Genomic DNA, 19,037 nt, shown 5'->3' on the forward strand with positions numbered 1-19,037 from the left:
AGAGGCTTGACTCTAGGCAGAATCACCTGGCAGCTGAGTTGGACTCCAGACAGAATTGTCTACCAGCTCAGGCTGATCCATCCTGTATCAGAAGGTCAATTAGACCAGGAGCCAGATGCAAATAAAGCAGAGCTCAGAACCGAGAGAAACTTACCCATAGCCTCAGAAACAGCAAGAAAGGCAGAGAACTAAAAAAGAGATTTTAGGGTACCACACCTATGTTTCTTGTCCCCAAATGCCCTCAGAAGTTTGGCTTTGGGAATACCAACCTGGCTCAGTCAGTAGAATACCTATCTCTTGATCTCAGGGTCCTGAGTTTAAGCCCCACATTGTATATGGAGCCTACTCTAAAAAAAAAAAAAAATAGAGTTTGGCTTTGGATCCTGTCACTACTGCCAAATTAAATTTGAAGATCTAATTGGCTTTATTCAATGATTCATGAATTGGGCAGCATCCTACCTAGCAAACAAAAAGGAGCTCCAAGGAGCTGTACAAAATGAAAAGGCTTTTTTATCAAAAGGCTTTTTTTTTTAGGCAGCAACATGGAATTCACAAACAACAGAAAAAGGATTATTGCAGTCACTTTCCTTTGTAGGGAAGGACAGGGGTCTATCTGGCAGAATACCTCACTAGAGTTGATCGGGAAATGTTACACTGATTGATTTAAAATTCCACGGTAGGAAAGGCAAAAACTGCAATTAGATTAAGTAATAAGGGGCAGCCCCCCCCCCCCCCGTGGTGGTGGGGGGGGGGGATGGCGCTCAGCGGTTTAGCGCCGCCTTCAGTCCAGGGCATAATCCCGGGACCCAGGATCAAGTTCTGCATCGGGCTTCCTACATGGAGCCTGCTTCTCTCTCTGCCTGTGTCTCTGCCTCTCTCTCTCTCTCTCTCTCTGAATTAATAAATAAAATCTTTTTAAAAAAAGGATTAGGTAATAAGTCTTGGCTTGTTGGTGTGGGGTTTAGCACAAGTGACTCTATTTGGGGAAAGTTGTTTTTTTTCTTTTTTTTTTTTTTAAGATTTTATTTATTTATTCATGAGAGACACACAGACAGAGGCAGAGACATAGGCAGAGGGAGAAGCAGGCTCCATGAAGGGAGCCCAACGTGGGACTTGATCCCAGGACCTAGGATCACGCCCTGAGCCAAAGGCAGACACTCAACCACTGAGCCACTCAGCCATCCTTTTTTTTTTTTTTTTAACAGTTTTAAAAACAAATCTGTTATAAACACCTTTAATTTTTATTTTTGAAGAAAATTTAAAATAGTTATTCTCAATCCTGGAATGACTTGTGTGCTTTTTAAAAAATAGCAGTGCTACATAGGGCCCACTCCCAGGGACACCAATGTCATTATTTCGGGTTGAGACCACTGGTCTGGAAATAGTTTTCCTAACTAGCAAGAAAATGTATGTTACCTAACCCAGGTGCTAGGGTTAATTATGGACATACTCTGAACACCTAGTTGGTAGCTACCATGAATTGGGCAGGACAAAGGCAATACATATCTTTAAGTGAATAGACCCGATTTTCTCTAACAAACATCTTGACAAGGAAGTTTCCTATAAAAAATAAGAATAATCAGAAGATTAAAGGTCACAGCCCATGGCATAAAACCAAATACTGGTCAGAAACTAAGTGAAGGCAAATTCTGATGATGATACAAGAATTCACTCTTTATTATTTTTAAGATTTTACTTATCTTTTTGGCAGAAAGAGAGAAAGAGTATGAGCAGAGGAAGAGGGAGAAGCAGACTCTTTGCTGAGCAGGGAACCCAATTCGAGGCTCCATCCCAGAACCCCAGGATCATGATCTGAGCCAAAGGCAGCCGCTTAACGGGCTGAGCCACTCAGGCACCTCAAGAGTGAACTATTTCAACAGGGCTCCTTCATATGCCTGCTGACCCCTCTAATAATCTTTACAGTAGCAGGCAAATAACCTCCAGACTTCTCTACCTTTACCTCCTAAGGCATTGACCAGTCAGGGCACTAGTTTTTAAGAGACTTTGACAACAGTCTTCTGGGCATCTCTAAGTTGTGGCCACAGGGAGATGCCTTGCGAGGTGCCCAGGATCCAAATATCAAGGATTCCCTGGGCATGGCAAGATCAGGAAGGTCTGCTGAGGGCCGATCAGCTAAGTAAGGTAAAGGCTGGCAGGGTCCCAGCCACTGCTGCTGACAACCATACAGGGAAGAGGAACTCGACTCACTGGGCAGAGTGGTGGGCTGTGGTGCTCACCCTGGAAAACAGCCCCCACAGCACACACCTGGTTACATTTTCACTGACCTATGGGCATTGTGGTCAGGTGCCTGGCAGTGGGAGGACTGAAAGATGTCACTGTCTCCATGACCCATGTGCCACATGAATGGGATCAACATGCTGATCTAGCATGAGTTGCCAAGCAGCAGGTAACCCCAAAAGGGTTTTTTTTTAAGATTTTATTTATTTATTCATGAGAGACAGAGAGATAGAAACAGAGACATAGGCAGAGGGAGAAGTAGGCCCTCCATGGGGAGCCCGATGTGGGATTCCATTCAGGAACCCTGGGATCATGACTTGAGCTGAAGGCATATGCCCAACCACTGAGCCACCCAGGGGTCCCCAAAAGGTGGACTTTAAAAGATAAACTGAAAAAGACAATTGGATGTCTGGAGCTCAGTGTCCAGTGCAGCACACACTGCTCTAAATTCAGTGGTTCCCTTTAAAGAAGTCCCTAGCTTTCCTAGAGCTCTTGGTTGTGAAGCTGGGGAGAGGTGAGGAGGCCCAGACTGGCTCTAAGAGGCCAAACCACATGATGAAGCTCCCACCTTCTAGTTTTCCCTTCCCATGTCTACCTACCCCTGGACACAGAGGCTACAAGAATTTGCAAGTAGCAAAAAAGAGGCTGGGGTGGGGGACTCTGGCCTGTGCTTCTTTTGCAGCCACTATGCTCGCCGGTTTGAGCCATCAGTAATGTCAATATTGATGCTAATTATCATGAGTAAGAAGTGTAGACTCCTATGGTGACCAGGATGGCCCACGAGGCAGATGGTGGGAAATGATTTAGGATGATACAAAGGACATAAGGAAAAAACTGCTCAGTCCCCTGGAGACAAGCCTGGGGAAATGGTGCAGGTAAGACATGAAGAAGACTGGAAGGGGGAAAGTGATTGTTGAGGGACCAGGCATGGGGGTGGCAGGGCTGTGGAAGGAAGGGAACATCTTATATGTGGGAAGTCAGGGCACACGTAGGGATGCTAATTGCTTTCTCTCAGCTCTTGTTCATGGGATATCTGGCCAGTTTGACCCAGATATTCGCTGCCACCCTCAACTTGACCACTGACAAATAAGGAGTCTTTGGCAGAGGGAGAGGGAGAGAGAGAATCTTAAGCAGGCTTCACGCCCAGCACAGAGCCCGGAGATGCGGGGCTCAATCCCATGACCCTGAGATCATGATCTGAACCTGAAATCAAGAGTCAGATGCTCAACCCACTGAGTCACCAGGTGCCCCTAATAAGAGTCTTCATCAGACACCTGCCAACAACTACCGAATCCAGGAGGGAGCAGCCTCCACTCAAGAGGACAGAACAAGATGAACTTTCTGAACACTGGCTCGGTCCGTTTACTTTCCTCTTGTTATTGTTGGATGGGTTTTTGTTTCTTACAAATTGGTTGCTCTAAACTCTCCAGCACAGATGTCAATGGACAATCACATTGCTCTGTACTTCCTGTGGGCCTGTTAAGGTGAGGTATGTGGCTGCCAGCCTCTCTCACTGCATTATTTGTTCCATGACATGTTGCTGGCTTGTCCTCTGATAGGGGCTGGGCTGTGTAGCCTGGGCAGCCCACAGTGGGGCAGCTAGCACAACCATCACTCTAGTCTGATGGTTTCTAAGACAAGGGAAGGGGAGTTGGTCCATGGTAATTCATAGAATGAGAAAAAATATTTGCAATTCATATATGTGAGAATGGATGGATATCCAGAATATATAGAGGACACCTAAACCCCCTAACCAAGTTAACACAATCCAAAAATAGGCAAAGGACTTGAATAGACATTTTCCAAAGACAGACAACAGCCAATAAACAGGCACATGAAAAGATGCTCAACATCACTGGTCATTAGGGAAATGCATATGGAAACTGCATTAAGATACTACCTGACTGAGATCCCTGGGTGGCGCAGCGGTTTGGCGCCTGCCTTTGGCCCAGGGCGCGATCCTGGAGACCCAGGATGGAATCCCACGTCGGGCTCCTGGTGCATGGAGCCTGCTTCTCTCTCTGCCTCTCTCTGTGTGTGTGTCTCTCATGAATAAATAAATTTTTTTAAAAAAGATACTACTTTACATGGGGCACCTGGGAGGCTCAGTGGTTGTCTCTCATAAATAAATAAAATCTTTAAAAAAAAAAAAGATACCACCTGACACGCATTTGATGGCTATTACCAACAAAACAAAATAACAGGTGTCAGCGAGGATGTGTAGGAATTGCAGCATTTGTGAACTACTGGTGGGAATGTAAAATGGTTCGGCCATCGTGGAAAGTGGTATGGTGGTTCCTCCAAACATGAAAAATGGAATTACATAATGATCCAACAATGCCACTTCTGGGTATATGCTCCCAAAGAATAGAAAGCAGGACATCCAAGAGATATTTGTACAACCATGGTTATTAGCAGCAGTTTCACAAGAACTAAAATGTGGAAGTAAAGCACGTGTCCATTGATAGATGACTGGATAAACAAAATGTGGTAAGACTTATAATGCAGTACTTTTAAAAAATTTTATTAATTTATTCATGAGAGACACACAAAGAGAGGCAGAGACATAGGCAGAGGGAGAAACAGGCTCCCTGCAGGGAACCCGATGCAGGACTTGATCCCAGGACCCCAGAATCCCACCTTGAGCCAAAGGCAAGTGCTGAACCACTGAGCCACCGGGCATCCCATGAATGTATTTAATGCCACTGAACCTGGCACTTAAACACGGTTAAGAGGGCAAATTGTATGTGTATTTTTTCACAATTTTAACAATTAAAAAAATACTTGATTCAAGCCCTTATCAGTACAATTAATTCCAGTATCTGATGGTGTGGCCTCAGCTGCATGTGAAAGTTCGGGGAATGTGTTGGCCATGGCGCCCTGGTGAACCCACGCATGTCCGCACAGGCCATGTAGGCAGAGGCTTGAACCACAGCTCATCTAATTCTGAGCAGGAAGCTATAGTCCTCCAGGACATCGGAAGGTAGGAGGACTATGGGAGCTACTATGAGGCCATTTGCCCCTCGCCCACCTGTTTACCCTGAAACATCGTGAGGCTTTCTGGTCACCTCCATGTTCTGATGTGGTCTGAGGCCTCTGATCGCCCTCCTCAGGAGAGAGCTACAGGATATAAAGGCACTCAACTGAGGTCTGAAACAGGCTTCTCGGCTGCAGAGCACCCCACAACTCACCTTGCAATCCCCTGACCCCTTTGGTTTCAAGATTGTCCTTTTTGGCACCAAGGACAAGAATCTCAGGTTGTTGGCACCTTTGGCTTATTCGCCTTCCCGCTGCCTAGGTAAGTAACAGACCTGAAATCTGAAAGTGACTTATGTCTTTACCAGCCAAATCAGTCAGGCCTTGATCTTGGCCTGGGGCTGTCTCATGTGTGAGTCTGACTATGGCCTACGGTTCCGCCTCTCATCTTCACTAAGCCTAACTTTCAGTTGCTACACACACAGCTGTAATGATGCCCATAAGCTGTGCGGGAAAACCGGTCTGCAGGTCTTCAATAAATATTGACCGTGGACTTACACAAGGAAGACGCAAGGAACTCATCTGGAAGGCTTCCATTTAAATGGTCACATGAAAAGTTTATTCCTTGAAGAAATATCCCTACGTAGAAACATCTTATTTCCTGATGGAGAGCAAATAAGATGTGATTGTATCATAGCACTGGACAAATGCCCAGAAGCTCTTTCCCAAGAGCTTTTCCCACTAGAACAAGAAGATGAGTGAGTATATAAAATAGACCATGATTGTGTGTGTGTGTGTGTGTCTGTGTGTGTGGAGGAGCTTCGGTGAACAGGTGCAGTGGAGAGAACACGATGGGATTCTCAGAGTTGCTGCACACCATTGGCGGCATGGGGAACTTCCAAATCCTCCAAACTGCTCTCATTATGTTCCCTGCCATCCTGATCACTTGTCACAACTTCCTGCAGAACTTCACAGCCATGACCCCAGAGCATCACTGCCGGCCGGTCAACTGGACCAACGGGTCTCAGGTCCCGGGTGGTGTCCGAGATGGGGATTTGCTAAGAGTCTTCATCCCACTGGACAAGGACCAGAAGCCCGAGCGTTGCCTGAGGTTCTCTGAGCCTCACTGGCAGATCTTAAACCTCAATGGCACCTCGTCTTTGAACTTGGACACCGAGGGCTGCCTGGATGGGTGGGTGTATGACCAAAGTGTTGACTCCTCCATCGTTTCTGAGGTGAGGTAAAACTACAGCTGAATGCTGAGTCTTCAGATGTTTTGTTTGTTTTATTTTAATGGAGACATAACTCATTCCATTAAATGCTTAAAATTTAGATATACAGCTGGATACATATACACTAGATCAAGATACAGATTATTTCTAGGACCCCAGAAGGCTCCCTTGTAGCCTTCTGTATCACTACTGCCCCCCCATAACCACCATTCAGACCTCCATCACTATTACTTGGCTCTGCTTATGCTTGAATTTCACATGAATAGAATCAAAGAGTATGCGCTCTTTAGTGTGTTGGGATTTTTTTCATTCAATATAGATTTTTAAGAGTCATCCATGTTGATACATGCCTCGGGAGTTGGTTCTTTCTCAGGGCTGTGGAGCATTCCATTGTACAAATATACCGCAGAGTGCATGTCTGTTCTACCACTGAAATGCACCTGCAATGGTGTCCAGTTTGGGGCTATTATGAATATCATGGTTAGGAGCGTTCTTGTACATGTATTGGGGTGGACACAGATATTCGTTTCTGCTGGATGTGTGCCCAGGGGTGGGGTTGTAGGATCATAGAGGGGCCCCAAGTTCTGCCAAATAATTTTCTGTGTGTGTAAGATGTTCAGATATGTTTGATTGATTTGTCTTCCTGCTGATACTTGGTCTGGTCATTTTTTGCCTTCGCTTAGCTATTTGCAAAGCAGTCAGAAAATTGACATGACATCCATTTTCTCCCCACCCAATTTCTCAGACCCCTGAATGAAATGAGAACAAAAAGAAGGGGGGAAAATGAAGCATTTCAAGTGAACTGGGCCTAGATTCATGTTGGTCATCTTTCTTTTAGGGTAGAGGTTTCCTAAGACTTGGGACTCTGTGTTTTATATAACACCTGAGATAATGTGCTTAATTCATCACCGTGACATTGATATAAAGGTCTGTGCCATTTAAAATAAAAGGACCAGTGCTCATGATGGCAGCATTATGTGCTTCAGAACAAGCTATAGGATGGTCAATTAGTGTATAAGAGGTGATGAAGCAGCTCTTGATATTCTATGGAAGCCGTAGGGTGAGGGTGCACTAGCCACCTGTTGACACTTCTCTTTTCCTCCAGTGGGACCTGGTGTGCGAGCACAAGTCACTGAAGTCCATTGCTCAGTCCATATACATGACGGGACAGCTGGTGGGAGCTATTACCTTTGGCATCTTCTCTGACAGGTGAGGGGAGGAGGCCCAAGGAAGTCTCCAGAATCTTCCAACAAGGCTAGCATTCACGCTGTCCCCACAGTGTCCTCGAAGGCTCAAGAACCCACTTGAGAAGACCCTCCCATCTCTTCCTCCCTGCCAGACAGCCAGGGCCACACTTGATACCTCAAACAGAGGAGCCAAGGTGGAGTGCTCACCCCTCCCTGCCCAGGCCCTGGACACCCCACTTTCCTAGGAGACAGTCCTCTGGGCATGCATCTGATGTGGCAGAGGTGATGGCACCTCTTTTTCTGTTCTGAAATGAATTGCAATCGTTAATGTCGAAGTACTTCCTGCTTGTTGATGAATGTTGAGTCACGTGCCAGAACACCTTCATCCTGTGAGTGCTGAGAAAGCAGCCTTGGCCTCAGTTGGCCAATGCATGACCTTACCTGCAGGGCCGCCTCCACCTGTCACCTCCCCAGGAAGCGGGAGTCCCTGTGATGACCAGTAGTGTGGTGGAAAGCTAATTCCGCTGAGCACTCTCCCACGTCCTCCCAACAGCCCTGTGTAGCTGCTCACATTTTACAGATGAGAGGAGGCTTAGCACCACTGGTCCTAGAGAAAACAGATTCCAGCATGGACATTTAGTCAATGTTCTTGGAAGTGATGATGATGCCATGAGGAAGAAGCTCTGTCTTCCATCAGCTCTATCTAGACAGATAATTCTGGTTAAAGCTGAGCAGGCCAAGGTACAGTGTCTTCTGAAAGCCAGACCTGGGTACAGTATCTTCTAGTTTTGCCACCCTGTTGGATGCATCTCCCCCAGTGCAGCAGAAAGAGCATTTCAGTGGACAACATCAGTAGGAGCTGGTCTCTGCCCTCTATGAAACCTTAGAAAATTCACTTAGCTCTGGGGATCATTTCTGAACAATTGAGGTGCTCTCTCAGTCACCTAGTGGCCCCAGTCACTCCTGTCTCCCTTTGCTGGGCTCCAAGAACACACAGCCTCTGGCCCCTGTGCTGAGATGCCCAGCCATAAGCTCTGGGCAGGAGGGACTGGTAAAGCCAGCACTTTGCTCATCAGAAATGAGGCCACTTGGAGGGCCCCAGACTCTGTCCTCACCTGCACCCTACCCAGAGGTGAAAAGAGGGAACTAAGTCACCTCCATGAGGCCTGCAGGGAGCTCTTGCTTTCAATGCCAGTCCCTAGTAAGTAGGGACCTGCAGCCTGGCCAACTAGTATCTTGTATTCCGAAAGCTGAGAGCTGCAGGGTGTCCGAGGTAGAACCCTAGGTCTGTAGCATCCACCTCTGGAAAGAGCCCAGGTAGGGAGTGGAATGATGTCGAGAGTATGTAAACCCACCACTTCCCCACTGCTTGCCTGCTTCCCTTTTTTTTTTCTTTTTTCTTTTTTTTTTTTTTTTTAGATTTCATTTATTTATTCATAAGAGACACAGAGAGAGAGGCAGAGACATAGGCAGAGGGAGAAGCAGGCTCCCTGCAGAGACCCCCATGCGGGACTCAATCCCGGATCTCCAGGATCAGGCCCTGGGCCAAAGGCAGCACTAAACTGCTGAGCCACCCGGGCTGCCCTTGCCTGCTCCCTTTTGAGACACCCCCTTGACCACCCCTCCCTTGCCCCCCCCCCCACCTCCTCCACCACTTCCCTCCTCTCCAGCACACCAGCAGACCATGTCAACTCCATCATCATCATAGACCAGGACCCTCTCACCACCCCCTAGGCTGCCACTCTGGGAGCAGCCTTATTCATCTTGCACCTGGCTGGCAGAAACAGCCTTTGAAGGAGCCTCCCTGCTTCTTCCTATCCATGAGCCCTTCTGTTATTCTCAGATCAGTGGGAAGAGCAATCTTGTTAGATACAGAACAGATCCTAGCCCTCCTCTGCTCAAGCTTCCACCAGCTCTCCAGTTCCTGGCCCCGGAAGCCTAATGGAGCATGTGGCCTGCTGGGGCTCCCTGGACTGGCCCCTGAGCCACTGCAGTGAACCCAACCCTCTGCTTCTTCCTCCTGCCTTTGCACTGCTTGTTCTCCCCACCAGGGGCACTATTTCCAGGACACCCCTTCCGGTCACTTCTCAGCCTCAAATCAACAGTGGTGTGGATTTCTCATTGGCTGAGGGATGGGGCAAGTCATTTAAGCTTGAGCCTCTGTTTTCTTATCTGTATAATGGGGATAATAATGACATTGACCTGAGATGATGTGGAAGGAGCCTCCAGCACACCTCAGCACTATGTTCGTGGCACTTGTGTCATGTTCCCAGAGGAGGCTTCTCCTGCCACCCTATTTACAACTGCCGACCCTCTGATATTTCCTGGTCCCCCGCTCTGCTTTAGTTTGTTCTGTGGCCTGTTTATCTTACTGTCTGATTCGCCCAAGTGGACTGGAAGCTCCACAGGCAGGCCTGGAGCAAGCCTGGCACTGGCATCTGAGCACAGCACTTCGTAATACAGTGACACCAGGCCGGGGCTATGGCCCGCGGTAGGGGGGTCTCATGGGAAGGGGCAAGGGAGTCCTCTGCATCGGCTCCTGCCTGGCACACAGGGGTCTGAGAGGATGCAAAAGAGAATGAGCGTCAGGTCAAGGGTCATCTGGAACATTCGAGGCCCTGCACCTCCCTGTGAAAGCAAAGAAGGAGGGAGTTCCTCCCCAAGGCCTTTTTCTTCAAGTGGGAGCGTGTCCAGAAGAGGTCGCGGTCCTCTCCAAGGCCCGTCAATCACATGTGAAGGCGGCTTCCAAAGCCCTTTTTTCTAAGGATGCAGTGAAATAGGGGACTGACAGGTGGACGGGACAGACTGGGGCAAAAGGCCTGTGCAGAGCGGTCACTAGTCCCCTTTGCAGCTGCCCCAGGCTCAGCCTGGCAACTCCGTCTCGGTGGCAGGTACGGGCGCAAGAGGGTGCTGCAGAGCGCGACAGTGCTGATGATCGCTGTGGGCCTGGGCGCCGCCTGCGCACCCAGCTTCCCCGCCTACTGCGCCTTCAGGTTCCTCAGCGGGATGGCGATGACCGGCATCATCGTGGCCAGCCTCTGCCTCAGTGAGTACACCTGCGCAGCCCTGGCCCTTCCAACAACTGTGCCACCGGGGTTGGGTGGGGGGGCACCAGTTAACCTGCCTGGGCCTCAGTTTCCCCATCTGTAAAACGGGGTGATAATGATAGCACCTTCATCATCTCATATGTATTTATAGACTAATATCTGGCACCCAGAAAGTCCTCAAGAAGTTTTTGCTGTTTGGTGGTGGCTTACGTGCCCCAGGCTCAAATTCCCAACTCCAGTGACATATTCCTTGCTTGTAAGGTAGGGATCATCACAGATGCTCCTGCATAGTGGGGTGATGAAGATCGAATGAGATGGCCGAAGGTGCTTGGGACCGTGTGTCCTAGGTGGCACTGGGCAGGAGGAAGGACCAGTGCAGGGGCAGAGCCCACCCATCAACCGGGTTCAGCAGGGTAAAGTTCTGCAAGGGTATTGCCTGGGATCTCTGTCACTGACCTCTTGCCCTGACCCTGTGGAGCTGATGACCAGCAATGCTGGACTTGTCATCCCTAGCCATGGAGTGGACCCCGACGCAGAGGCGGACGCTGGTCAATACCTACGCTATGTATATGATCACACTGGGCCAGGTGATCCTCTCCGGCCTGGCCTACTTCATCCGGCAATGGCGCTGGCTACAGGGCACAGTATCTGTCACCTACGTGATTATTCTTCTGTATTCTTGGTACGTCAGCTCTCGATACACAATATACCATACAGAGTTGCCTGGTCCTGTCTGTCTTCATGAGGAGTGTTTGCTGACCTCAGAGCTTACTTTGGCTTGGGCCTGCTGAGATCTGACCTCCTTAAGGAGAGAAGAAGGGACCCTTGGTACACAAGGTGTCTCCATTTGATTTTTTTCCCTCCATATCATCCTTGGTGAAAAGTCTATGCCATTTAGGGTTCTAAGTGGCTGCATACTTCACCCCGTACCAAATTCAGTCTTGAGTGACTGTGAGGCCCTTTATGTGCCCCAAACTCACTTGGGTCCCTGAAATGCCTCATGGGGTCAGACTTGAAGATTTTTGGCCACTCCACTCAGCCGAGAAGAGATTTACCATATAAATCCAGAGCCACAATGAAAGTGGGAACTCCCATAAAAATGACAATGAGGATCCATGTTAGTGCCATGAGAGATATTGAGAGTAAAGAAGTAAATGAGAAATGCAGGTGGCAGAAGACGTGTACAACTTGGCGATAGTTTTGCAAAAAAAACCCCACACATGCCTGCATTTGTGTCGTGTGATATGACAAAAAAGGATATGAGAGAAACAACCACCAGCCCATTAACCAGGGCTTACCAGCCAATTAATAATTGCTCTCCTTATTCCTCCTTATTCCCATTTTGCTTATTTAGACTTTCTCAGATCTCCCTGTTTTCAAGTGGGCCAGCCTTGATACATGGTGGTGGTTGGGGCAGTGAGCCCAGTCCCTGCGTGTGTACTGTGGGTGGAGACCCCTTGGCACCTCCAGCTGGTCAGGGTTGCAGGGGCAGGAGGTTCTGCCCTTGTCTGATCATACTTCCAGACCTCTCCCTCCCTCACCCCCTTCCCTCTCACTATTAGGGGCCTGCCAGAATCGGCTTGCTGGCTCGTCACCCACAACAAACTTGACATGGCTGTGAAAAATCTGCAGGCTGTGGCAAGATTAAATGGCAGAAAGGAGCAGGGGAGGAAACTCACTCCAGAGGTATGCACAAAGAAAACCCACACACTACCCGAATCCTTCCTCCTGACCTGGTGATAATTCTCACTGAGGGCTTAAGTTGGCCTGCCAAGGGTGAACAAAGAGGTAAGTTTCTACATCCAGAAGTAGTAGCTGTCACCATCAGATAACCAGAGGACCTGTGGCAAAAATGTCCTGTTACATCCTTTCTCAGAAGCTACCACCAGGTACATTCCACCAAAACAAGAATGTGAACCTAGGAATCCAGGAAATAGAAGATCCAAAATAGGGGAAAGGTAAAGAAGAAGGGGAAAAGTCGTACAGAAAACCTAGAGAATAGGGCAGCCCAGGTGGCTCAGCGGTTTAGCACTGCCTTCCGCCCAGGGCGTGATCGTGGAGACCCAGGATCAAGGCCCATGTTGGGCTCCCTGCATGGAGCCTGCTTCTCCCTCTGCCTCTCTCTCTCTCTCTCTCTCTCTCTCAACTCTCTGTGTATTCTCATGAATAAATAAATAAAATCTTAAAAAAAAGAAAACCTAGAGAACAGTCAGTCTGCACTGAAGCAAAAGGATAGACATGTACTGATGGCCTTTCCTGAAGAAAAAAATTGATGCTAATAGATTGCTTGTTATATTTAATCTTATTAACAGGAGTTTACGGTTCTATCAAAGAATTTGGGGATAAATTAGTGCCAGGTACTTAAGAAACCAAGAATTTAAGCAAGCAAATACACAAAAGAGGCAGTTACTAACTCCAGGAAAATAAAAGGTCAGGTCATGGAAGGAAATATAATAGGAGTATGCTACATGGTTCCACTCTGAATGAGATTCACATTGGGAGAATGACAGAAGGGGAGGTATAGGTCGGAGATGGTAGAGTAAGAGGGTTAAATCCTCATTCTTTCTTAGTATAAATCAATCTAAAGTTGGAAAATCAAGCTATAGCAGTGTAGCATTTTACACTGGAAATATGAGATAAATATGAGAAGATATGAGAAATATGAGATAAATATGAGAAGAAACACCTAGAAGAGTAGAGGGCAGTTGCTTCTGGAGAGTGGGAATTGGGAGAGGTACTACAGAAAGAGGAGGCAGGGACTTTTCTTTCTTTTTTAAAAAAATATTTTATTTATTTATTCCCAAAACACAGAGAGAGAGAGAGGCAGAGACAGGCAGAGAGAGAAGCAGGCTCCCTGCAAGGAGCTTGATGCACGATACTTGATCCTAGACCCCGGGATCACGCCCTGAGCTGAAGGCAAACGCTCAACCACTGAGCCACCCAGGCATGGCAGGGACTTTTTTTTTTTTTTTTTTTTTAAGATTTTATTTATTTATTCACGAGAGACACACAGAAAGAGAGGCAGAGACATAGGCAGAGGCAGAGGGAGAAGCAGGCTCCTTGCGGGAAGCCCGATGTGGGACTTGATCCTGGGTCTCCAGGATCATGCCCTGGGCCGAAGGCAGACGCCCAACCCCTGAGCCACCCAGGCGTCCTGGCAGAGACCTTTCTAACTATGAATATGAAGAAGCAAAATAACAATGGCTAGGATCTCAGACTTGGGGCCATTCACCTGAGTTTGACTCCCAACTCTTCACTTAATAGCTCTATGATCCTGGACAAATTATTTAACCTTCTGAGCTTCAGTTTCCTCATCTGTAAAAAGGATTATAGAGGGGCACCTGGGTGGCCCAGTCAGTTGGGCATCTGTCTTCAGCTTGGGTCATGGTCCCAGGGTCCTAGTATTGAGCCCTACATCGGGCTCCCCTCAGGATTTCCCTCTCCCTCTGCTCCTTCCTGCCTCACTCATTCTATCTCAAATAAATAAAAATAAATTTTTTTAAAATTTAAAGGATAAGGGAATCTCCCTTACATTAAATAAGTTAGTTCACATCAAGTACATAGACCCCCATCTGGCACATAACAAGTGCTCAATAAATGATGGTCATCTTTGATCCTCAAGAAAAACTAGTTAAAAGGAGAAGTTGTGGGGATCCCTGGGTGGCTCAGCAGTTTAGTGCCTGCCTTTGGCCCAGGGTGCGATCCTGGAGTCCCGGGATCGAGTCCCGCATTGGGCTCCCGGCATGGAGCCTGCTTCTCCCTCCTCCTGTGTCTCTGCCTCTCTCTCTCTGTGTCTATCATGAATAAATAAATAAATAAATCTTTTTTAAAAAATAAAAAATAAAATAAAATAAAATAAAATAAAATAAAATAAAATAAAAGGAGAAGTTGCTAATATAAGAGAATACACACCACAAATTTGAAGTCCTCTATTTCTCCTTGGAAATGTGTATAGGAATTGGCCAATGTGGGAAGAATCAAGTAACTGCATGGCATCAGAAAGTGTAAGGACTAAGGGCCAGAGCCCTTTCTTCTGGCATCCCCACTCTGATCTTTTCCTACTAGGTGGTAAGCTTCCACATGCAGGAGGACACAGCTGCTGTGAAGGAGTCTCCATTCTTCTTAGATCTCTTCCGCACTCCAGGACTCTGCAAAGTTACTTGCTGTATTGCCCTGGGATGGTGAGTGGGCCCCAAAGAGTGATCCCCAAGTCATTCACCTGACACCTGCTCCTGAGTTGTCATTCCCTGGTGCCCCACTGGCTTGAGACAGAGATGCATGCAGGCAACAGACCGTGGCTAAGCAATCTGAGAAGATAGGAACACTTGACAAAGTCTAGAACCTGAGAGTATTTGGTTCTAGAATAAGATCATATCCCATCCATAGCCAAAAAGTTTACAGAGACTCCTTCCTTTGGAAAGAAAGGCAAACCGTGGGCCACCTCTAGGGTATGAAGTAATTTCTGGCAATTTCTCTCATCCAGGTTTTCTGCAGGCTTTTCCTTCTATGGGCTGGCCTTAGATGTGCAGAAATTTGGGTTCAACATCTACTGGGTACAAATGCTGTTTACAGTTATGGATTTACCCACAAAGCTGCTGGCAGGCCTGAGTATGGGCTACTTTGGCCGCCGAATCACTGTTGTCTCCCTGTTGTTGTTGGCCAGTTGCATGATCCTTGTCACCACATTTGTTCCTCAAGGTGAGGTTTTCTTCTGGGTCTCATGAAAATTCTCTTCTGATATGATGTACAACCTGTATGATGTACAGGTCCGGTTTGATGATTCAGAGCAGACTAGAGAACTGCATGAACCTGCTTTCAAGTGGTTTCCTGTGATTGTAGACAAGTTGACCCACATACCCTCTGTTGACCCTCACAGTTATTTAGGAAGAATAATTAAGAGGCCCTTATTTGGTATTGACTGCATGCCAAGCACTGGGCTAGCACTTCACATGTACCAACTCATCTAATCATCATGAGGACTCCATGAAGTGCTTTTATAACTAAAGCATAAATAAATAAAGCTCAGAGAGGTGGAGTGACTTGTCCAAGGTCACACAGCTAATGCGTGTTAACATTGGAGAAAACAATAAGATGGTTTCATGGGTGTTTTTATTATATCAATCTCTATAGTTTTCCATATGTTTGAAATAGTTTTTTAAAAATAATAAAAGATTGGGATCCCTGGGTGGCTCAGCAGTTTAGCGCCTGCCTTCAGCCCAGGGCATGATCCTGGAGCACGGGATCGAGTCCCACATCAGGCTCCCTGCATGGAGCCTGCTTCTCCCTCTGCCTATGTCTCTGCCTCTCTCTGTGTGTCTCTCATGAATGAATAAATAAAATCTTAAAATAATAATAATAATAAAAATAATTAAAGATCATATGTAAAAGTTCTTATCCCGGTGCCCAGCTCATGGTTAATATTGAATAAACTTTAATTATCATCTATAGATAAGTTTATAAAGATATAAATTCAGCCATCTGAGATCCAGTAGCAAGGGATACTAACTTGAGGTGGTCATAGGAATCCCAGAAATCTAAAACCCTGCAAGTGCGAGGTATGTTGAAGATTGTCCCTTCTGTCATTTTACTGATGAGAACACTGTCCGTGGGGCAATCACCTCCCTGAATCCCCAGGACAGGGCTAATCTCAGTGTCCCTCACTCCCTAACTCCCCATGTCCTCATTGGAAAATATCCACTTTGTTTAGTTATTAGTTATTCATAGTTATTTCTTGAGCACTTGCCTTCCTGTGGCCCAGACCAGACCCTGGCTCATGGAGCACAGAAACCTTCAGGGAGACAGACCAATGTAACCAATGGCTTCATTGTGTCAATTGTAGTTGGGATCAGTGCCTCATAGGAGATGTCCAGGGAGTCAGGGAATAAACGGTGGGCTAGGTACAGCGAACAGGGTCAGGGAAGTCCTCTTTGCCAGAATAGCATTTGAATCAGACATCTGAAGGGTCAGCCCGGGTGGCTCAGCGGTTTAGCGCCACCTTCAGCCCAAAGCCTGATCCTGGAGACCCGGGATCGAGTCCCACACTGGGCTCCCTGCATGGAGCCTGCTTCTCCCTCTGCCTGTGTCTCTGCCTCTCTCCTTCTCTCTCTGTGTCTCTCAAATAAATAAATAAAACCTTTAAAAAAATAAAAAAAATGAATCGAGATCTGAAGATGGGATTAGAAGTGAGTAGATGAATAGTGGGGGAAAGAGCACTCTGAGGAGTGAGAACCACAAGTGTAAAGGCCCTGAGGCAGAGAGGTGCTTGACACACTGAGATATGAGGATAGGTGATTGCATTGATATTTAATTAACTCCCTTTTGTCTACCCCCCACCCCACTGCCTTCTCTCAGACATGAATACCTTTCAGATGATCCTCTGTTTATTTGGAAAAGGGAGCCTGGCTGGCTGTTTTACTTGTCTCTACCTATACACCATGGAGCTCTTCCCTACTGAAATCAGGTAAGAAGATGGATCAGAGGGGGATCCCTGGGTGGCTCAGCGGTTCGGTGCCTGCCTTTGGCCCAGGGCGTGGTCCTAGAGTCCCGGATCGAGTCCTCCCGGATTGAGTCGAGTCCCACGTCAGGCTCCCAGAACAGAGCCTGCTTCTCCCTATGCCTCTCTCTCTCTCTCTATGTCTATCATGAATAAATAAATAAAATCTTAAAAAGAAAAAAGAAGAAGAAGAAAGAAGAAAAGAAGACAAGAAGAAGAAGAAGAAGAAGAAGAAGAAGAAGAAGAAGAAGAAGAAGAGAGGATCAGAGCCTCTGGATCCAAGAGGGCAGCCTCTGTCCCTCAAAGCTCAGAGCTGGGCCACTAGTGAAACCAGCCCCCATTTGGAAATAGTTTTGTGGTGTCACATCTCAAAGTAGTAGGTTCATGTCACTATTTTATCGTGATTTTGGTTATCATAGCACTTAGCTTTTGGAATAATGACTAAAGCATGGCAGGCACTCCCATAAATGGTCTAGTTTCTATAGCTTCGGAAAAATGTAAATATCCTAGATAGTGGTAGGAAATCAAGAAGTCGAGGACATCAAGTACTGTGCCTGGCATGAAGTACGTGCTCAGTTAGTATTAGCTGTCAATTTTTACACCATTGTTATGGTTCCCAATAAGCATCCTACATACAGGGCCACATCTGAGATGAATGTTCTCTTCCCTGTGATGTACCCCTACATGACCCATACCAAGATCTGGCCCTTTGCCACTCAGCCTTCTCTCAGTGCACCAGCCCGGAGACTCAGGGCCCAGTTCCATTTATTCATTCACCAAATCCTACCAGGCTTGTTGCAGGTGCTTGAATTATGGCAGCATGCATGTAAGGTCCTAACCCTTCCTATGCTCTCTCTCACCACAGGCAGATAGGGATGAGTGCCGGGATCTTCAGCACACGCCTGGGCTCCCTCTTGGCTCCCCTCATCTACATCCTAGGAAGCCATAGCCCAGTGCTACAGCCTGTGATGTTTGGCCTCATGCCTATCCTGGCAGCTATAGCAGCCTCCTTCCTGACAGAGACTAACAACCAGCCATTGCTGGACACCATCCAGGAGACAGAGAAGAGGTAGGACCCTTCCTGCTCCCTCTCCAGCATGTCAGAAAGTCCTCATAGCCTGTGGGGATGGACCAGTGAGAATGGGTCAGTGGGGCCCTTGCTGCCCCGGCAGGACTGGGGCACTCCCTTGGCCCCTGTCAGGACTCTGGGGCAGCTCCCACTGCTCCTGACCATCCACCTGAAACACAGTAATGGCTTCAGGTTTATTAAACTTGGTGGTGAGTGTCTGAGAGCCCTATGAAGCATTTGGAGGTAAATCACATGGGAGGCCATATACAATTCTGCCATAGTCTCCTTTTATTAAATATGCCATCACTTTGTATGTGGAGGGGATCTGTCACACGGCTAAAGTCCCTCCTCTCACCTAACCTATGGCTGCAAAATGACGTGTGGTGACCAGATGAGGTCAGTCTGTTACTCCAGATGAATTTCAGCCATGCTTTTTATTTTGAAGGAAGATGGTCATCTAATCTATTCATTGAACACTTCTTTTCAAGTGGGATCCTTTGTCTGTGGTTTGGCTGATCTGAACCTTGTCTGGTTCCTTGTCTTGGGCTTGGTCAGTAGGTCGGTGGGGCAGTGGGGCTCTGCTCCAGATGGGCTGGGCTGGCTTGGGAGCACCTCCCTGGGGGCAGCTGTGCCTCTCCATTTCATCCGCCTGGGCCCAGCAGGCCCCTCCTTCTCAGGGCACTGACAGAGCCCTTCCATCCATGAAGCTCTCACTTTTCCACTCACAGCTTGTTTTGTGCCTCTCCCTGCCCAGAATGAAGATGGCTCATGACAAAAAAAGAAACATAAGTGAAA

The 19,037-nt window shown here is 47.4% G+C and overlaps 1 protein-coding gene across 1 annotated transcript; it reads left to right on the forward strand.

The window, feature by feature from the left end:
- The first annotated feature begins 6,101 nt into the window (after positions 1 to 6,101).
- On the forward strand, positions 6,102 to 18,246 carry LOC112924032 (solute carrier family 22 member 20-like). The gene is made up of 9 exons (XM_026003953.1): positions 6,102 to 6,449; positions 7,552 to 7,655; positions 10,525 to 10,679; positions 11,194 to 11,362; positions 12,243 to 12,366; positions 14,746 to 14,861; positions 15,164 to 15,378; positions 17,032 to 17,140; positions 18,039 to 18,246. The coding sequence occupies exons 1-9, from the start codon at positions 6,102 to 6,104 to the stop codon at positions 18,244 to 18,246; spliced, it is 1,548 nt and encodes a 515-aa protein (XP_025859738.1).
- Positions 18,247 to 19,037: the final 791 nt, after the last annotated feature.

The sequence above is a fragment of the Vulpes vulpes genome, chromosome 5 (assembly GCF_048418805.1).
Source record: "Vulpes vulpes isolate BD-2025 chromosome 5, VulVul3, whole genome shotgun sequence".
Taxonomy (NCBI): domain Eukaryota; kingdom Metazoa; phylum Chordata; class Mammalia; order Carnivora; family Canidae; genus Vulpes; species Vulpes vulpes.